The sequence below is a fragment of the Strix uralensis genome, chromosome 2 (genome assembly GCF_047716275.1).
Source record: "Strix uralensis isolate ZFMK-TIS-50842 chromosome 2, bStrUra1, whole genome shotgun sequence".
Classification (NCBI taxonomy): domain Eukaryota; kingdom Metazoa; phylum Chordata; class Aves; order Strigiformes; family Strigidae; genus Strix; species Strix uralensis.
In genome coordinates, this window is record NC_133973.1 from 135,525,482 (window position 1) to 135,543,508 (window position 18,027).

At 43.2% G+C, this 18,027-nt stretch overlaps 1 protein-coding gene across 2 annotated transcripts; it reads left to right on the forward strand.

The window, feature by feature from the left end:
* Positions 1 to 686: 686 nt before the first annotated feature.
* Positions 687 to 17,464, forward strand: LRRC32 (leucine rich repeat containing 32). 2 transcript variants are annotated; one of them, XM_074861081.1, is made up of 3 exons: positions 687 to 841; positions 8,958 to 9,048; positions 13,718 to 17,464. In XM_074861081.1, exons 2-3 carry the CDS (start codon positions 8,962 to 8,964, stop codon positions 15,656 to 15,658), a joined length of 2,028 nt encoding a protein of 675 aa, XP_074717182.1. In that variant the 5' UTR covers positions 687 to 841; positions 8,958 to 8,961; the 3' UTR covers positions 15,659 to 17,464. The 2 variants fall into 2 exon arrangements, with proteins under 2 accessions (XP_074717182.1, XP_074717181.1); XM_074861080.1 differs by lacking the exon at positions 687 to 841 and adding an exon at positions 5,144 to 5,661.
* The last annotated feature ends 563 nt before the right edge of the window (positions 17,465 to 18,027 follow it).

The window sequence follows — 18,027 nt, forward strand, 5'->3', positions numbered from 1 at the left end:
AAGGAAAAGAAATAAAAATCCATCCCATTGCCTTTTTTAGAAGGTATTTATGTTATTACCCATTCAGGCATTAAATTAAATTTATCCTGTTCCCCAGGGGTGCGTTTGGCCATGCCACTGCTGTGCCACAGAGACGCACCTGAGCTGTTGGGACACAAAACACGACGTGTTTGCCCTGCTGCGATGCTTCCCTCTGATATACCCTTTTCCCACACACCCCATCCTGCACGGACTTGGAGTTTAGGTTTTGCAGCTAGCTCAGTCCCCGTGATTTACCCCAGTCCCGGCGAGCACTGCCCCCAAGAACCTGCAGGTCCATGTGGCTGAAAGCACACGCTCACATCTGTGGGACAGGCACGGCAAACTTCAGAGACAAGCACGTGTCCCCAAAGCCTGCGGAGGGGATTTTTTGTGGTATTCACAGACTGTTTCATGTGTCAATACGAGAGGAGCGTAATTACCAGCTGAGAAACTGCAGGAAATAAGCCAAGGTTGAATGAACGAAATGGAAAATAAAGAGAAGCGCAGAGGACACACACATTTTAAAACTATTACGGAGGTATGTATTCACGTGCTCGTGGGAGCCTGGGAATATATAAGAGCTCATGACTGCGAAGGAATGAATTCAAGGACCAGTCTATGGGGAGTATTTTTTTTCCCTGTGACTTCAAACTTCTCTCGGAGCTCGCAGAGTTTTAGTCAGCTGGCATGCAACAGAGGTACGACTTCCCCAAGGAAACTCTTCCTCGGCTTGTGCTGGAAAGGCTGCTGGGAGAGTCTGGGAGGCAGAAGGCTGCAAGCAGAGGCAAAACCTCCTCCTCCTCCTCCAGCCACAGAGCAGGTACGTGGAGACGCGTGCGAACCCGGGAGCCTGCTGGAAAGTTGAGCTTTCGACTGCGGGAGAGACGGGGGCTCTGGTGACTTAGAGCTGCAGCCTTTAAAAATAACACAGATGAGGAAGGTACTGTATAAATAAAATATACTGTGTTTATGAATAGGCTGAGGAACTGACTAAACACACTATATAGGTGGCTCTATCCACACAGCTGTATATTTAATCCATCAGGGACTTACACTGCAGCGAGTTAGATCCTTTACATTAAGGAGGCACTGGTTAGTTTATAACAATACAGTTGTCATATGCCTGCTTTGTTATTATTCTCTGTGTTTACAGTAATGGAAGACGAGGAGATGGATTTTTTTTTTCCTTTCTTCGCAGGACTTTAGTCTATTTATGGTGTTACTGCATTATAGCGCTCTGAACCAGGAGTGCTGCAGAGATCAGCATTGTGTACTGATTAAATGCTGCTCGCCCAGCCCTCCGACACTGAATCCTAATATAGCCTTGGGCAAATCACACAGTCCCCGGGTAAAATGGGCAAAATGCTGTTTAGCTCGTCTGCACTTCTTCCTATCAGTGCTGTCATTGAACTCTCCCTGTTGGAGCACAAGGTGTGAGATGGCAGGGTTATTTTTCTACTCCTAAGATGCTGACAGCTTGAATGTCACCTTGGGTGAACGATGACTTACTGCTAGTGTTTTGCTGCATCTGGACTGTTATCATGAGGAATTAATGTTTAGACAATAGTTGGAAATAGTCAAGTTTTAGAAAATCCTAGTTTATATAAAAGTCACGGATGATTTTCTAAAGACAAACCCTGTTGTATTTTAGATAAAAGTACAAATATGTTTCCCTTAAATAAAAGCCAAAGTTTGGCTTTCCACAACAGTGGAAGTTTGTTTTTTTACTAAGATGTAATAATTTCAAATTTAAAATCAACTTATCACTCTAAAATGCTGAAGTCCTTTAGTTTTCAGTAAGAAAAATTCACAACCAGTCATCTCTTTTTAAAGCAGATGGTTACAGCTTAGTGACTGTATCAGTGCTTGGCCTTTTACTAATACAGTGATGGATGGATTCACAGGGGGGTATTAGTGTTATGCAAGTCAAATCTATCAGAAATAATTTTCCTCACTTCATTTTATCTCCTGTTGCATAATATAAATTGAGTACACCTTTTCTTAAACACTGACTCCACTGTCAGTAAAAGAAAAATTGCTGAATTAAAAGCTGATTTTTCTCTCTTTTTGCTGCACTTAAATTAAAGCTGGTGAGAAAACATTCTGTTTTGGTTTTTGAATTTGAGTTTCTTCAGGAATTTTGTTCTCCAGGGAGAGTATTTCATGTTCAGATAGTTTAATCTACAAATGCCAGTACATGTCACTTTTTGTTGATGGAAGTGTTTTCATTTTCCCATTTGTTGCTGTCCCTTTGCTCAGCCCCTCGCTCACAAAGTCTCCAGGCCGGTGGGTTTCATGCAATTCTCATTCATTTACATTTTCTCTCCTGGAGAGAGGAATAGAAAAAAAGGTGAATACAATGGGGAAACTGGCCAAACCCTGTGTGTTCAGTGAATTGGAAATGTTAATTTTTGGTGGGGAAATGCTGTTAGCTGAACACCTGATAGAGGTGCACATGGAGAGAAGACAGAGAGAGAAGGAAGGATGGAAACAGCTTCAAAAGACAGGAGGAAAGCCACGTTGGGATTACAGGAGATGTGGGAGTCCTTATTTTGATGTGTGGACTTGACACCAGAGAGGCAGGAGGCTGCATCTATCCATGAGAGACCAAGCACGGTGCAGGTGGCATGAGCAAAATGAACCAGGAGAAGCAGCTCCTGGAGATGTTGTAGGGACTCAGGAGCTGGATCTGTGCCTCTTTCTTAAAAGCTGTGGCTGAGGATGGCATGGGCTATTTATTTTTTACTAGGGTTAATATTAATGTTGTCTCCAGCTCCCTGGTGGGATGAATCACCAGGGAGCTATTCCAGTCGAAAGGGAGCAAGACTCGTCCCACTCTTGCCCTTGCAGTTCAGACCCACTTTCTAAGGCGGGAGCTTGTTTTATTTACTTCTCTGGAGAGTTTGATTCATACAGCTCGACACAAGACTCAACCCAAAAGCAGTGCCTTAGAAAGCAGCAGCGTTATGGATGGACAGACTCCAAAAGGTCTGGAGGTTCAAGACACATAATCGTCAAGACATATTCTTGTTTATCTGAAACCCTTGGGAACCTGCAGCAGATTATGGACTGGCTCGTGAGAGCCAGCGGCTGGGATTTGCTTTTTTTTTTTTCTTGCTCTGGGCCATGCTGGGAAGAGTGTTTGGAGGAGAGGAGAGGTCTGATGAGGTGCCCCCAGATCTGGGTGACGTGGGGCGAAATCCAGATGATGTTGGCAGAAACTGAGCAGGCAGCGACTGCTGAGACCACAGGAAAATCAGGAAGGCCCTGATTTCAAAGGGTCACAGGTGCCAACCCTTTGGCATCAGTGGGATGGGACAGCCCTTGCTATTTTGTGCAGGTGGGCAAAAGTGCTTGATTCTCCAAAATCTGCCCGATGGAGATGATCCAATCTGTCTGATGGAGACGACCCTTGCTCTGCAGACGTGGCTACCAAACACACACTGTGAAATGTTTCACTAACATTTTAAAGTGTAAACTGCTGGGTAGCCCAAAACACAAAAATATTGAAAATGGGAAGTCAGCCAAGTGCTTCAGGGTCTTTGAAACTATTTGCTGTCAAATCCCCTCTAGGAAAGGGCAAAGATGGTAAGGACAGTGCTAATCTTTCACAGCGCGGTTGGTGTCCTCTAAAGCTGTGGCTTTAATGAAGCAAAGTCCTGAGCAACAGAATCAGTGCATGCCCTTCCCTCCTGCTTTGGCATTTGTTTCTGTCCAGGCTCTTCTTCACAGTTCAGCTGGCACAGCTGCTTGGCCACTCAGTAAAACAGCTTGAGGAACAGAGCTGGCTTTTTAAAAAGCACAACCAACAAAAGCCCTGCTATTTTTACCCCTGCAAATCCAAACTTCCCAAAGTGCTCTGAACATCCAGGTGTAGAAAAATGTGAAGTTGCAATCATCCAGGGCACTTGTCATACTTCATTACATCATATGATATTTGTACTCAATCTCCAAATCAGAATATGCTATTTAAAAAAAAAAAAAAAAGGATTTTTCTTTTCTTGGAGACCTCAAATATTGGAGGTTTGCCCTGTGAAAGTGTCTGGGTGTTGCAGGTTCTATTGCACACTGCTGACAAAGCAAATTCTAAACCCAGAGAGCATCCAAAAGGCATTTACACCTCTGGACACCACAGGGACCCCCAGCTTCAGCATGAGTTTCCTGCCTACCCCAAGGGGATTGCAGGTGGAGGACTTGACTCTAGAGAGCGTGCCAAAAGGATCAAGTGAAAAACAGCTCTGCAGCCAGCTCTGACCAAGGGAAGCTCAAGACACTACGTTCTTGGGGACAGGTGATAAAAATTGGTCTGATGAAAGCCAAGTCAAGGGCAACCTGTCCAGGGTAGTGATAATCTTGCTGGAAGACTGTTGTCCTGAGAGCTAAATGTGAATTTTTCTATCCATTACACCAAATCATGCTTTCTCCTGCCCACACACATAGTGCTGCCTCTTCATAGCATTTATGCCTCTCATTTCAGAGTGCATTACAAAGCACATGAGATGCTAAGAGCACGGCTCTTTGCTATATTATTTCAACCATGGGAGAAGTGCACTGCAATAGTTCAGGCTCATGAGGTTGGGAGAAAGCAACGGGAAATCTATATAAAGGTGGGGTTTCCAGAAGCAGGACTTAATTAGCAAAAGGAAGTGAGGAAACCAGCAATTAGACAGCTGCTCCAGCCCTAGAGGGCAGCACAAAATAATAAATAAAAAGCTGAACTTGCAGGCAATCTGAAATCATCTTCTGCATGACAAAAGCACCCCTTTTGCAATGGGAAGCTTTTACTAGCATGTCCTGTAGATTGAGTACTATGTACTCACTGCCAGAAATTCAGCAGTTTATTTGGATGTTTGGACCCTCCTGCCTTTACCTCTCTCCCTAATTCCTGCCTTGTGCCATGAAAACCCTTCAAGTCAGGTGTGTTGTAGCTGAGACCGAGCCCCCCTCCTGCCAGCAGACTGATATCACACTGTGATTAGTGGGGCCACTGCAAAAAAAGAAAGTTATTTCTTCCAGGACAGGTTTCCAGATTCTGGGCTTTGTATTTATCAGCCGTGAATTTGAAACCTTTAATCCTCAAGTGCTGTTTTCCTAACAATGCAGAGAGTGATTTAGGTGCAGGGGTAGGAGGCTGCAACCCTCCAGGAATGTAACTCACAGGCACAAAACCCTAAAGTAAACACGCCGCCTTGCACCACGCACACAGCTAAACAATGGCATCGGCAATGATAAGTCACTTATTCCCCTGTGCAAACCCATGGCCCCATCCTGGCAGTTTCTCTGGCAAAAATCCCCCTTGTTTCTTAACGCCTACCCCGAGTAAGGGCTTCAGGATGTCGCACAGTAGCTGACTCCGTCCGGAGCACAACGGTGGCTAGGACCCAGCAAGAGCCTGGAGAGGAGTCCAGAGGAAGACAAGCAACATAATTTAAAGCAGACACTGTCCCAAATAAGGTTATTTCCCTGAAAATGCCTTCGTTCTGAAGTTACGGGTGAGCCTCTTGGCGTCCTGAATGGATTGACGTGAAGCTGAAGAACAATTTCATCAGTACCAGGACGGAACCGGTTTTGAAGAGCTGGATATGCTTTTTAAAGACATGATAAGCAGTGTTTGGGGATGCAAGAAACCCTTGAAACAAGGTAAATGTTCCCTCTTTTTAACCCTGAAGGTTCTAATTTAGCATCAGAGTCTTGTGTGAAAAAGGATCAGACCCTGGGGAGTTTGGTTTGTGTTTTGTGTATTCTTTTGTATTTAACCTCTCTTTGGCACAGGAGAACGTCTCTATTAATTGTCTAAGCAGTAACAGAAATTACCTTTGGGGGAAATTTGGAAGGTGATGTTGTTAGCTACAAGCAACGTCTATGAAGTGGTTTCAGGGTTAATATTTCAGAGGTGCAGGCAAATATTGTTCTGGAGTGGGAACTGGGCAAACTGGGATTAAACCCTGATTATTCCATGGTTTCAAATGTGTCCTGGGGCAAACCACTGCTTTTCTCTGCCTTTGCCCTCCCATCTGTTAAGTGGATATACTGATGTGGTTTGGGTACCATGCTTTTTCTAGATGCTAAATTATTTGACCTACTTAACAAGACTCCTTGGGGGTGTTACTGAAATCACCTCTATTTTTCAGCTGGGGATGGGTGATTTTGAAGTACTGTGATGGAAAGCTGTGACATTGAATGGGGTTCAGAGCTCAATCCTGCTCTGAGGTGTGCTGGGATTTTTATCACAGCTGCCAGCGGGAGCAAACTGGCACCGAGCACGAAGATGCTTCAAGTCTGGGAAAGCCTCAGAGCAATAAAAGCTCCTTTAGGTCGAGATGCTGTTGCTGTGCCAGACTGTTTTTGTAAGCTGTGGTTAGAGACATCAGTGCCAGCAGGCAGGGATTTAGTGGTGATGCTCTGTGACACCAGGGTAATGAGGATTCTGTGAACTCCCAGCCCTGCACTGGCGGGGCTGAGATCTGCCCAGAGAGCAGAGAGGAGGGGGACGCAGTGCTGTGTCATGCCAGGTGTTGCTGAGAAGGGTCTAAAGGTTGTCTAGAGAAAAGCCAGGCAGAAAAAGCTCCTCGCTGGACAGCTGAACAGAAAACCACCTTGTGAAGGGAACCTCCATGAGCAAGGAGGTTGTGCTGTACCATGAGGAGTGGCTTATCCTCCTTTGGATGGAGTCCATGTGGTCTCATGTTGGAAGAGACCACCATGTCCTAGTGCTTCAGGGTGTGACAGCCACCTTAGAATCACCTTGAGGGACGGTCTCCTTGCTTACTACAGATTTGTCTTACACAGCAAGCCATTAAATCAGATTTTAGTGTTCAAATACATCCATTTCCCAGTTGCTTTATACACTTACAATTTAGGAAGTTTCAAAGCATGTTAAGGACCCTGGATCGTGCCAGGTTTATTATTTAAGAAGCAAAGGGACCATTTTTTTGCGCTGACAGTGTGACAAGAGAAGACATCTCAGAGTGCATGGGATGCATGCTGTCCATCAGGGTGGTGTCCTGTTGTGGGTAATATCCATGGAGATTTCCTCAGCTTAATTCATTGTGTCTAAAGAGAAATAATTTCCGTCTGAGGGCTCTGAGCAAAGCCTTGTAATGATCGGTATGTTTATCTTTTCTCTCAACAAACTAATACCGAAATGATAAAATTTCTCCTCCTTAGAGGAGGCACCCACTCCTCTAAGCCTGGGGAATGAGGAACAGAAGGGGAACGACAGAGACATTATAGATGGTGGTATCAGCATTTCCTTCTTCCATAGAATGATTTCAGCATATTTTGCAAACATTAATTAAAAGGGCCAAGAATGAACACCCCTGGTCTTGTTTTAGAAGTGGGGAACAGACTTCTGATTCTGCTGCTGAGCCCCAAAGACAAACTCCAATCTCTTTCACCTTGGAGTCCCAGACCATCATCCATTACTAGTTGTTTCCCTGAACTAGAAGAAATGTGCAGTCTGAAAATAGAGTAGCTGTGGTCTAAGCTTCCCCAGTTCCTTCCTAGTACACAACTCTTTTCTCTGGTTGGGAAGTGGAAGGATGAGCAGGTTGCCACAGTGAACCTGTTGTCATTGATGTTCAGCAATTGCAATTGCTGCGCGGAAGCGTGGCCATCAGCTGCATCCTTCAACCAGTGACTAAGTGAAGGGATCTCCACCAGCTGGGAACGATCCCATTGCTTTTGTTTCCAGCCTCCTGATGTTCTGTGGGTGGAAGCCGCTGAGTAATGGTACATTGATGCTGGTTTTTGGCGACACATGTGCATGGGATTGGCGTGCATTTGGAGCTTGACAGATGCAGGTTTGCTCCTAGAAAGGCTTAAGAGCAGTGCTAACTAAGCACTGCTGCATGGCTTCCAGTTGGGAGCTGGCGTGTGTCTCACCGGCTCTGGATGCGGGCAGGACCAGCTCACATCTGCTTACAAGAAGCCATACAGTTACAGACAGATTCAACATGGTTGCAACAGAGGCTGTCATAAAGAAGTGATATCTGGAGCTCACATCCGTAGCCACCACAGCCAGGAACCTCATTAGTGTCCATCTAGAAACACACCGTTTGAAGGACAAATGCTTTCCCTTGGCTTCATTTGCATTTTTCTCCCATTGCCCAGTGACAGGCCTTACGGTGTTGTTTGCTCCTTCTGCATTTATTTCTATGCTATTTTCTGGAGTGCTTTCCAAACAGTTAAACTCTGATGAATCCTTTGTTTCACACAAATCCATCCCATTTTATATCTGACTCGTTGTAAGGCATCTGCTTTCAAATATATTCAAAAGCCTGCCCGTACCTGGGATGTATAAAATGGAAACTAACATTTGGACAAAATGTTCTCAGTCCATTCTTTAAGCTGTTTATATTAACTCAACAAATCTGAATGAGTGTGTAAAAGCTCTTTGACACTCTGGGATGAGAGGAGTGGAAAATGATGTGGCTGGAAATGGAAAGTGTTCCCAATGCTTGTTGTTTCTGAGTGGCACCGTTTCACTTTGCTCCGGACTTGGCACCCCAAAACTCCAGCCCAGTTGAAAGTCTCTGAGCTGCCTCTATGGGAAGAGTGAAGGTAACTCGGTCTTCAGTAGTTGTCTTTCTCCATGATGTGAGACACACTGCCCAGCTTGAGCATCTGAACTTCATTGCATGGCCTGGGTATCATCTAGGTAGCAGCTGAAATCAAACAGGGGCAATCCCACGAAATGCCTTTCAAGGACTTTCAAGGACTTTTCAAGTCCTCATATAAATCTCTCTTTTCCCACCAGGCTCAAAGGGGTACAAATGTACACAGGTAGGTCATAAGTGCTGTAGGCTCAGAGATGGGTTAATTTATTGCACAGCATGTGTGCTTTTCCATGTTAGATGATGATCTGGTGCCAGATTTCGCAAGCATTGACCGCTGAGTCACATTTGAAATCTAACCATAATTACTTTTACCTGCAGAACCATGAAACTGTACGTCATCTTCTTCCTGGCAGTGGTGAACCGAGGGACCTCTAACAATCAGCCCAGAGAGGGGATGTCCTGTGAAATGGTAAGGCAGTCTCCCCACTCCAGCCCCTTGAGATCCTGGATGAGGTTGGGAGCCCTTGTTACAGACCCTGCACAAATAGCTGTGGCCTCTGAGAAGGGAACCCCCCCAGGACCAGACTCTCTGTGATGGCAGAGATGGGCTTTCCTGGGGTAGTGGATGCTCAGCAGGCAGTTCTCAGGCTATGTCCTTGTTGTAGTGACAGCACATAAAAGGGGAGGTGGGGGGAAAGAAAGGTCATTATCTCCATTTTTTTCTAAAGGGGAGCTGGTTAAAAGAAATTTAACCTGATTTCCCCAGGACTGTACAGAGATCCTGTGACTGAGACAGAGAAAGAACCTGGACCTAAAATCAACTCCTTTATATCAGGCTGAAGTTCTTTGTGCTTTAAATAAAGCATCTTCTGTGAAATACATCTATACCAGCCCATTTGTAATAACAGGGAGACTGACCTCCTCTGCCCTGACACAGCACTGCTGCCAAGGGAGTTGTACCTGACTTCTGCTGGAGGTAAAAGAAGTGACAAAGCCTCTCGCTCCAGTACAAAACTTGTTCCTTGAATTTTTTGCAAGCACCTGGTACAATATTATAAACGTTATTCACAGCTGAACTTTCTCCTTCCCCTATCCAAGTGCTTCTGACTGTAACAGGACATTTAAAAATACTTATCTTTCTTTTTTTTTTTTTTTTTTCTGAACGTTGAAGCTGTTCAGCACAAATCCTCAAGAATTTCCAAAATAGGGAAAAAATAATTTGCTAGTTGTACGCATCTCCCTTATGGGAGTCATTCCATTCCTGCCCACCCTGCCGTATTGCTGCACTTCCTGAATTCCAGAGAAATTAAGACCTAGTATATATAAAAAGATCTTGGGAAGGTGACTGTGTAGCTCAATTCATTGGCTGGAGAGGGAAAACTGATGAAGCCACTGTAAACATGACAGCTTGGGTCCCATGTATCATAGTCACATGAAGGCTGGGCGAGACACGCAATAATCCAAGCCGATTCATCCCGTCCCATTTCTTGATGGGTCACAGATCAGGCTGATTGCTGAGAAGTAAACACATGCTTGTTTCCACCACTCCACTGTAAACTGCTTTCATCAAGACAACAACCTAAGGGTCTACGCAACTAGTCTGGGATAAATTTGGCCCTGACAGAAAACATGCTGCAGTCAGGGGCTGGAATGCTCATCTGGCACAAATTAACAGCTCAGCGTTGCTAATGTCAATGTTGATTGTCTTCTTTTGCTGGGCGTTTCATCTAATAGAAGGAGGAGGGTGTAAATCCAAACAGCTTAAAGAAAGAGGGAGCTACTGGGTTAGCTGATGGGTCCATTGAGAGTCCTGCTTACTTCACGTGATTATTTTTCATCACAGCCTCGGTGTTTTACACAGTACGTTCTCTGTGGTGACACCTTTAGAGTAACAAAGGCTCAGAAATGGAAACTTTCATCCCAGATCTCGTCGAAGAAGCATGAGTCAGAAACCCATGCCCCTCTCTGAGTCACCACTGGTGGTCCTGTCATTGAGCCAAAGTCTTGTAAAAGCGGTTTTAGGAAGTAAACAGTCCTTACCAGACCCCTGACATGGGAGTGAGCTGCACTGATTGTACAAGTTACTGCACATCTACCTGTTTGTGAGACAAGGTACAACTTAAATGTCAGGAGGTTCTTCTTAACTCACATTACCTTCCACGGAGAGGGGCTTCAACTAGTTCATGTTTGACCTCCCAAAGAAGGATGCTTCTGCTAATTCATATTAACTGGCAAAGGAGGAGCTTTCAAATAATTTAGGGAAGGATGTTTTGCAAATTATATCTTACCTTACATTGGGGTGATGCAAGAACATGTGCATGACCAGTTATAATAGGTCAGCTGATATGTGGTACCTGGGAAAATTGCTAATCTTTCATTGTGTAGCTGAGCCTCCACCTGGGCAGCTCTTCTAGAGAGTGGGCATGGACACAGTTCAAGTGCATGTCACAGCCAAGTGGCTCCAGCCCAAGTTCTTTGGTTCAAATGCTCATGAGTTGGTACAGGAGAACACAAGTAGAGGCTTGGATCCAGTTTCTTCATTTGTAGGGCTTTTACTAAGGCGGGTGACAACTTCCACCCAGTGCTCAGCACTGAAGAACTGGACTCAGAATCCAAATGATGCTCAACTTTGGAGCTGTTGGGTCATTTTTTCACCAGTACCTGAATGGGACCAGCCACTAAAGGGACCAAGTGTTCTCCACCCTGCAGTACTTCTTGCCAATGAACTTCAGACAAACTAGCAGCAGCACTGGCAGAGGTGATGTCAGAATATGAGACCAGCAAAAACCACTTTTTCAGCCTCGGGCTGCCAACCCATTGGGCTATGGGGTGGGAGGAGAGAAGATAGGAGCAAACAGATGCTGTTTGCTCCATCCCACTGAGACACGCTTTGTATTTTCATCCTAGTGATGATGAGAATGAAATACATGCAGTTTGAGCCTCAGGGGAGTAAAGATGCTTCAGAATAGACTAGATAAGAAATTCAGTGAGGATCAAAATAGTCCATGAAAAGGAGTGAAAGTTTAAAAAAAAAAAAAAAAAGGGAAATATTATAGGAACAAATAGCAGACAGTAGGAGGTATAGATTTTCAGTCCCTTTTATCACTGGGAGAGTTCAGTGGATGCAGATTAAAGGCTCAGTCCTGCAAGGTACATGGTGAACTGGGACTGACTTTTCCCCCATCAACTTCAGTGAAAACCATCTGGAATGGCATTGACAGTAGCTGGATCAGGACTTTGCTAAGATGCTGAGTGACCAGAGGGAGTGGAGGATGCTCAACACTTGTGAGATCTGTCTCAAAGTGTGGGAAGAAACCTGGCATCTGCCTTAGGCTGCAAAGCGGCTGTTGTTTTTTCACTCAGGATTTTTGTATCCTTCTGGTTTCTCCCTCTTCCACAAACCAAGCAAGAAGAGACTTCCTACTCTGTTATTTGGGCCTCGGAGATAAGCACAACTCTGTGCACATTTTAGCTCAACATGAGCAATTCTACAGTGGCTTTGCAGGAAAGAAATAATGTCATGGAGAAGCCGGAAAATTCCCTTCTCTTTTTTTCTAATTTGTTTAGGTGCGGGAGATTTGAGTGAGTTGGAGGGACAAAAGGAGGGGGTTCAGGTTGTAATTTCCCATTTACCTGGGATCTTTGGGAAAGATGTGTCATGGGTAGGACTGTGGAGCAGCCTGTGTATATCTAGAGTTTGGATGAGCACTTACACTTCTCTGGCACATTTTTGTGTTGTCTCCAAAACTCACACGATGCAAAAGAGATTCACAAAATGCTGACTATTGCCCCATTTCTCCTAAACAGACCTGCCACTTCATTCGCCTAAAAAAAAAAAAAAAAGTTTGCATGAAACAGATGGTTTTTAATATTTTTTACATTTAATGTTTCTTTAATGTCTGAAAAGCTTTGCGTCATGGAATCTGGATTTTGCTTGTACGCAGAAGTTAAGGTTCAACAGATTTTTTTCTTTCTTTTCTTTCTGATCTTTCTACAAAGAGTACATGACCCAGTCACCCAAATAAATTCATAACAAGAGTTTTCCTCCAGTAAATTTAAATGCTGCCTAATCCTTTCGCATTCCACTTCCTCCTGCTGCTGTATGTTCTCCTTAATAACAAAATACAGCTTGACATTTATGCAAGGATGATCATGTTCATGTTTCCAATGTCCCTTATGAACATATACTCCAAGTTTTGCTCTGGACACAGATTCGGTCCTAGCTGCAATTAAACAGACATCTAGAAGATGAATTTGACTTTGACGCTTCAGTTTTTTCTCTACCCTGCTGCTCATAACTGGACTGAAAAGGCATGGCCCTCACTGCACATCACAGCTTTTTTTCTTTCAAAACCTGGCTTTACATAATTTGTCTTTTCCATGTTGTGTCATGGCTGTCTTGTGTGGGTGGTTTCATAAGGTGTGCTCCCCATACAAGAGGAAGGGAACTGTTGCCTTAGGAAGAGGATAAACGTGGATGATAAAATCAGGAAGAGTTTTGAGATTTGCATCAGATTTTCAGTTGTTGAATGACCCATCTGGTTCAAGATGCATTGCTTAACTAAGCCATAGCTAAAAGAAGACATGATCAAATATCTGAGGGTGTGATTAAGGAGAGAGATGGTTTTTGTGCTCTAGGATCCTTATACATTTCTCCACCTCCTTGCTTTGGGACCTATGCTGCCAACAGGGTGAAATTCTTCTAAGTAAGTACTACTTATTATTACAAGTAGAGTTTGCAAAATCTAATACAGTAATGAAGCTGAGAAAATCTAAACATCAGAACAAAGGTGAGGAAATGGTGCTTGATTGCAATGGAAAGAGGGCAAAACTCCTTCACTTGGGACCATTAAAATGAGCCTGGGAGAAAGGTACAAAACATTTAGTAGGTATCACATGCAGATAAAACTCCCTACTGTTGTAATTCAGAAATGTCTTTAAAATGAAATGAGTGTTGTTAGCTGCAAAGAAGCATTAGGATTATTGTTCTTGCTGTCTGAATGCTCAGAGAAAGTAGCGTGATCAGTGTTTCAGAAGAAGGATCTCCTTGGATGTTGAATGTTATTTTCTTTGTATTTCATGCAAAGATGTTTTTTCATTTGTCACGTGACAGACCGTTTTCTCTCTTTTTCTGGCAGGCAAACTTGCAGGCATTTTGCCACAACAAAGACCTCCACCAAATCCCTCGTGAGCTCCATCCGAATGTAAACAAAATAGATCTGTCTGGAAATCTGATTCAAAGCATCCCTGAAATGCCGTTATCGTTTTACACTTCCCTCCAGTGCCTGGATTTAAGCTCTAACCAGATAAGCTTCATCACGCCTGGAGTCTTTGCACACATGACGAGTTTGCTGGAAATAAATTTAGCCAACAATCACTTATATGAACTTGCTCAGAATGGGACAGAAGGGATTGGACATTTACCCAAGGTGGAAGTACTGGACTTGTCCCACAACAGTCTGTATAATGGGATGGCTGAGTATTTCATTAAACAAGCTCCAGCACTGCGGTATCTTTCCTTGGCAGACAACAGTATTATAATGATATCACACAAGATGTTTCAGGGATCTCCCAATCTTGTGGAGATAGATCTTCAGAGTAATATCATCATGGAAATAGAAGAAGGTGCTTTTGAGACTCTGGTGAACCTTTCCAAACTCAATCTCTCCATGAATTCAATTACTTGCATTTCTGATTTCAACCTCAGACAGCTGGAGATACTTGACCTTAGCAGGAATAGCATTGAGACCTTCCACACCGCAAAGTCAGATGATGAATATAGCTTAAGATGTTTGGATCTGAGTGAAAACAAACTGCTTCACTTCCCAGTCTTCCCCCAGGTAAATAAGCTGGTAACTCTGAATTTATCAAAGAATTTAATCCAGCTCACTGCTGAATCCCCTCATAGTAAAATGGACTATATGGAAAATGAATGGCTAGATGCTTCTTTTCATCTTCTTGATCAGAAGCAAAGTAGAAACAAAAGTTCTCTTTATTTATCCCAGCTTGTATATTTAGACTTAAGTTATAATGAAATCAAATCCATTCCGGATGAGTTCTTTGAATCAATGTTGTCCCTTCACACCCTTAATCTCAGTAAAAACTGTCTTCAGGCATTTGTAGTAACTTATGACAGTGCATTGATCTCCCTAGTTGTCCTCGACTTGAGCTACAATGCTTTGCAGAACCTTCTCCTAGATGCTGGCACGTTGTCAAATTTGAAGGAGCTCTATATTCAAAACAACCACCTTCAGACCCTGCAATTTGATATTTTCTCAAGTCTTCCTAGCCTCAGACTGCTTAATCTACAGAGCAATAATATCAGCCTTTGCAGCATGTACTCAGGATTAGCTAAACAAAGACTTGCCGGAGAGGAAAGTGGTTGTGTATCATTTGTTGATTCTCCTACTCTTCAGTACTTGTACTTAGCTGACAACATGCTGAACATCCTACCAGCATATACTTTCTACAAGACTTCTCTCATTGTCTTGGATCTCTCCATGAACCCTGGACTGAAAATAGAAGTTAAAGCATTATCAGGACTGGAAAAGTCTCTGGAATATTTGTATTTACATGGCAATAGCCTGATAGAGTTAAATATTGACTTGCCTTGTTTTAGTCACCTTAAACATTTAAACCTCTCTGAAAATCAACTGAACTGGCTGCCTAAGTGGGGTAGTGACTCTCCACTGGAAGTTCTGGACTTACGGAACAATAGGTTTAGCACATTACAAAACAGCAATATTTTAGCATTAGAAAATTCCCTTAAAAACTTGTATCTCACTGGGAACCCACTCAACTGCTGTGGAAACATCTGGCTGTCATCAATGATCCAGAACAAAAATGTCCAGATCCCCAATGTGGAGCACTTAACGTGTCAGTACACTCAGAACTTTGGGTACCAGGAAGAAATGCACATGGGGAACATTAGACCAGAAGACTGTGAAAAAGAGGATCTGAAGAAAATCAACTTCCTTATTATATTAACATTTGTGTTGGTTTTATCCGTGATCATCATTGGGGTGGGTTCATTTTTTTGCTTCCGCAGGCAAAACTTTAGCCATCAGTTTAAAGCATAGGAACACAAAATGCCTTGAAAACTGAAGGAATCAGGTGCTACACTGCCGGTGTGTAGAAATGAAGGGTAAAATTCTCATCTTTGATTTTTAACTGTGGATTTTAAGACAGTTTCAAAGTGCCCCTGAACTGCACCACAATAGTGGTCTGGGTTGCAGGGACTGAAAGGAGAATTTGCCGTGTTTTGCACTTGCTCATTCACAAGCAGATCTGCTCAAAAATTTTATACAGTGGTAGAAGAGGTCTTTGTAAAGTCCTGCTGTTGTTTTGAGTGATATGTAATTTAAACCAGACTAAAAGAAAAAAGCCCTCTAAGGTCTTGAGACTTTTCACTAACCTCAGAGACACTGAGTGATGTCACCTTCACAGAAAGACTTTATGCAAATTGAGCACTGTAACTGAACCACCTTTTTATGACAGTTATTGATGACATCAACTGAGTAGGAAAGCCTTTCTCAAAATTACGTGCTTCCATGAGATATTTCGATTTGATCTAAGGTTTGATTTTTCCTAACTGGTTAGCTCCTAACCCTTCTAAAACTGAAATCATACAAACCTACAACAGGGCCGGCCAAAATGTAATCTTTCACTCCTTGAAGATGGTTGTAGATCTCCCATGAGTTCCAAAACAATGAGAAATTAGATAACAAAGGAAATTACAGTTTGTGTCTGTTGTGCTCGTGGCTGCCGTTTAGAAAATCCATGGTTGACTATGGGAACCAAAGACCTTGGTGGTAGGAACCTCTTTGGATACCTCACTTTGCTTGTAGTATGTTGCTCCAGCCACCGGGACAAGACATGAGAGGTACGTGAGGTCAGTTAGTCTTGGCACTTAATACCCATGAGCGATGCAAGAGAAATCTCAGGTGTGAAACAGCTGCACTGTACGTTACCCAGATCTGCTCAGGAGGTCACAGGTCCACAGTTCAACTCAAAGAGGAGAAATTTGCCCCTCACGTGCAATACGTATTTAACTGGGTTTAATGTGAAGAAATTCAACTCTGGGGTGAATACTTTTTAAAAGAAAAGTCTTGGAGAATGAATTTCAACCAGCTAACATTGGACTGAAATGTTTATATTTCTAAGGAAAACTGTTGGGAACTCACTGCATACAGTTGCATTCAATGCAGAAGAATAATACATCTATTTTTAAAGGTCACAGGAGGTTAGACAGCAAAAAGGTGTTTTAAAGATACCAGTGTGAAACAATACACAGGAAACCTAGTCCTGGGCCATTATTCAAATCAGATGTCCACTGTCTCTCCCTAAAAGATATTATGGTCTAGAGGACTGGCTGCAAGAAAAGTTATATAGAACCTCATTCTGTGATGGGTTTAACATGGCCAACCTGTTGTGTTGCTCAAAGCTGACAGTGACATATGTTATGTCCCGTACTCTGACAGCAAATTCACCCTTTTGAAGTGGAAAAAAAGCTCACCAACAGTGGGGCCTGACCTACTAATGGGGTTCAATGGCTTCGAAAGGAGCTATATCAGGTTTTCTGTTAATGCCAGGAACTGTACATTAAGGCACATAAGAGAAACAGAGGTCAGACCGTAACCTGTTCAGGTAAATAACTCAGAGTCAAATTGCTGCTCCATTTCTGTTTATTCCAGCTAGTGAATGTCAAAATTAACACACTACAAAAAGGTGCATAATTCTATTTTTAAAGCAGTTATGTAAGAAACTGGCTGGTAGTTTTCATTGTAGAATTTTGTACAATAAAAACACCTTTGAATTTTGTAAAAAGCACAGGGTTGTGAATATATTAAAGCACCAGCTTGGAATGCTCCACAGATGAAAAGCTATTATGTCTTCCTATTTTTCTATGGTGTTCAGACTCCACCTTAGACCTTTACCTTCTGGTGATGAATCAGGGATAGCTGCTTCATATCTTAGAGTACAGCCAATAGAGAACAAGAGATCTACTGAAGATGTAGGCAAGCACTTGCACAGTCAGCAGCAAGAGGGCCTGATCTAACATCTACAAAAGCCAATGCTACCCATTGGCTCAAGCTCTTATTCTTGTAGGAGAAAGTTTGCACAAGCAGCAATCCCAGGGATTAGTTGGAAGCCCGATGCTGAAGATGGTGAGCTTTTCCTTTGGTGTGAAAGCAAGCTGAGCTGTGTGCCCAGATGCTGGCTAATTTAGCCACACACTGAGTTCATGTCTTTCGTATTGAGCACGGCAAGATTATATCTCCTTCTGAGAGCCAGTATTAGCTTGGCTGTCATGACTGGAATTAGTTAATAACCTGATGACAGAGCCAAAACCATTTAATTAACTGTTTTAACACTGCTTATGTTTGGCTCTACCAAAAGGAAGTGCTTGTTATTACTAAACATCTGGGACTAATTAGACTTCCATTGA

Bases quoted from the DNA above. Each gene is read 5' to 3' on its own strand.
- LRRC32 (XM_074861080.1), top strand. From the start codon at position 5,639: ATGCAAGAAACCCTTGAAACAAG. The intron at 5,662-8,957 runs GTAAATGTTCCC...TTTTACCTGCAG, and splicing joins CAAGAAACCCTTGAAACAAG to AACCATGAAACTGTACGTCA. The intron at 9,049-13,717 runs GTAAGGCAGTCT...TTTTTCTGGCAG, and splicing joins AGGGGATGTCCTGTGAAATG to GCAAACTTGCAGGCATTTTG.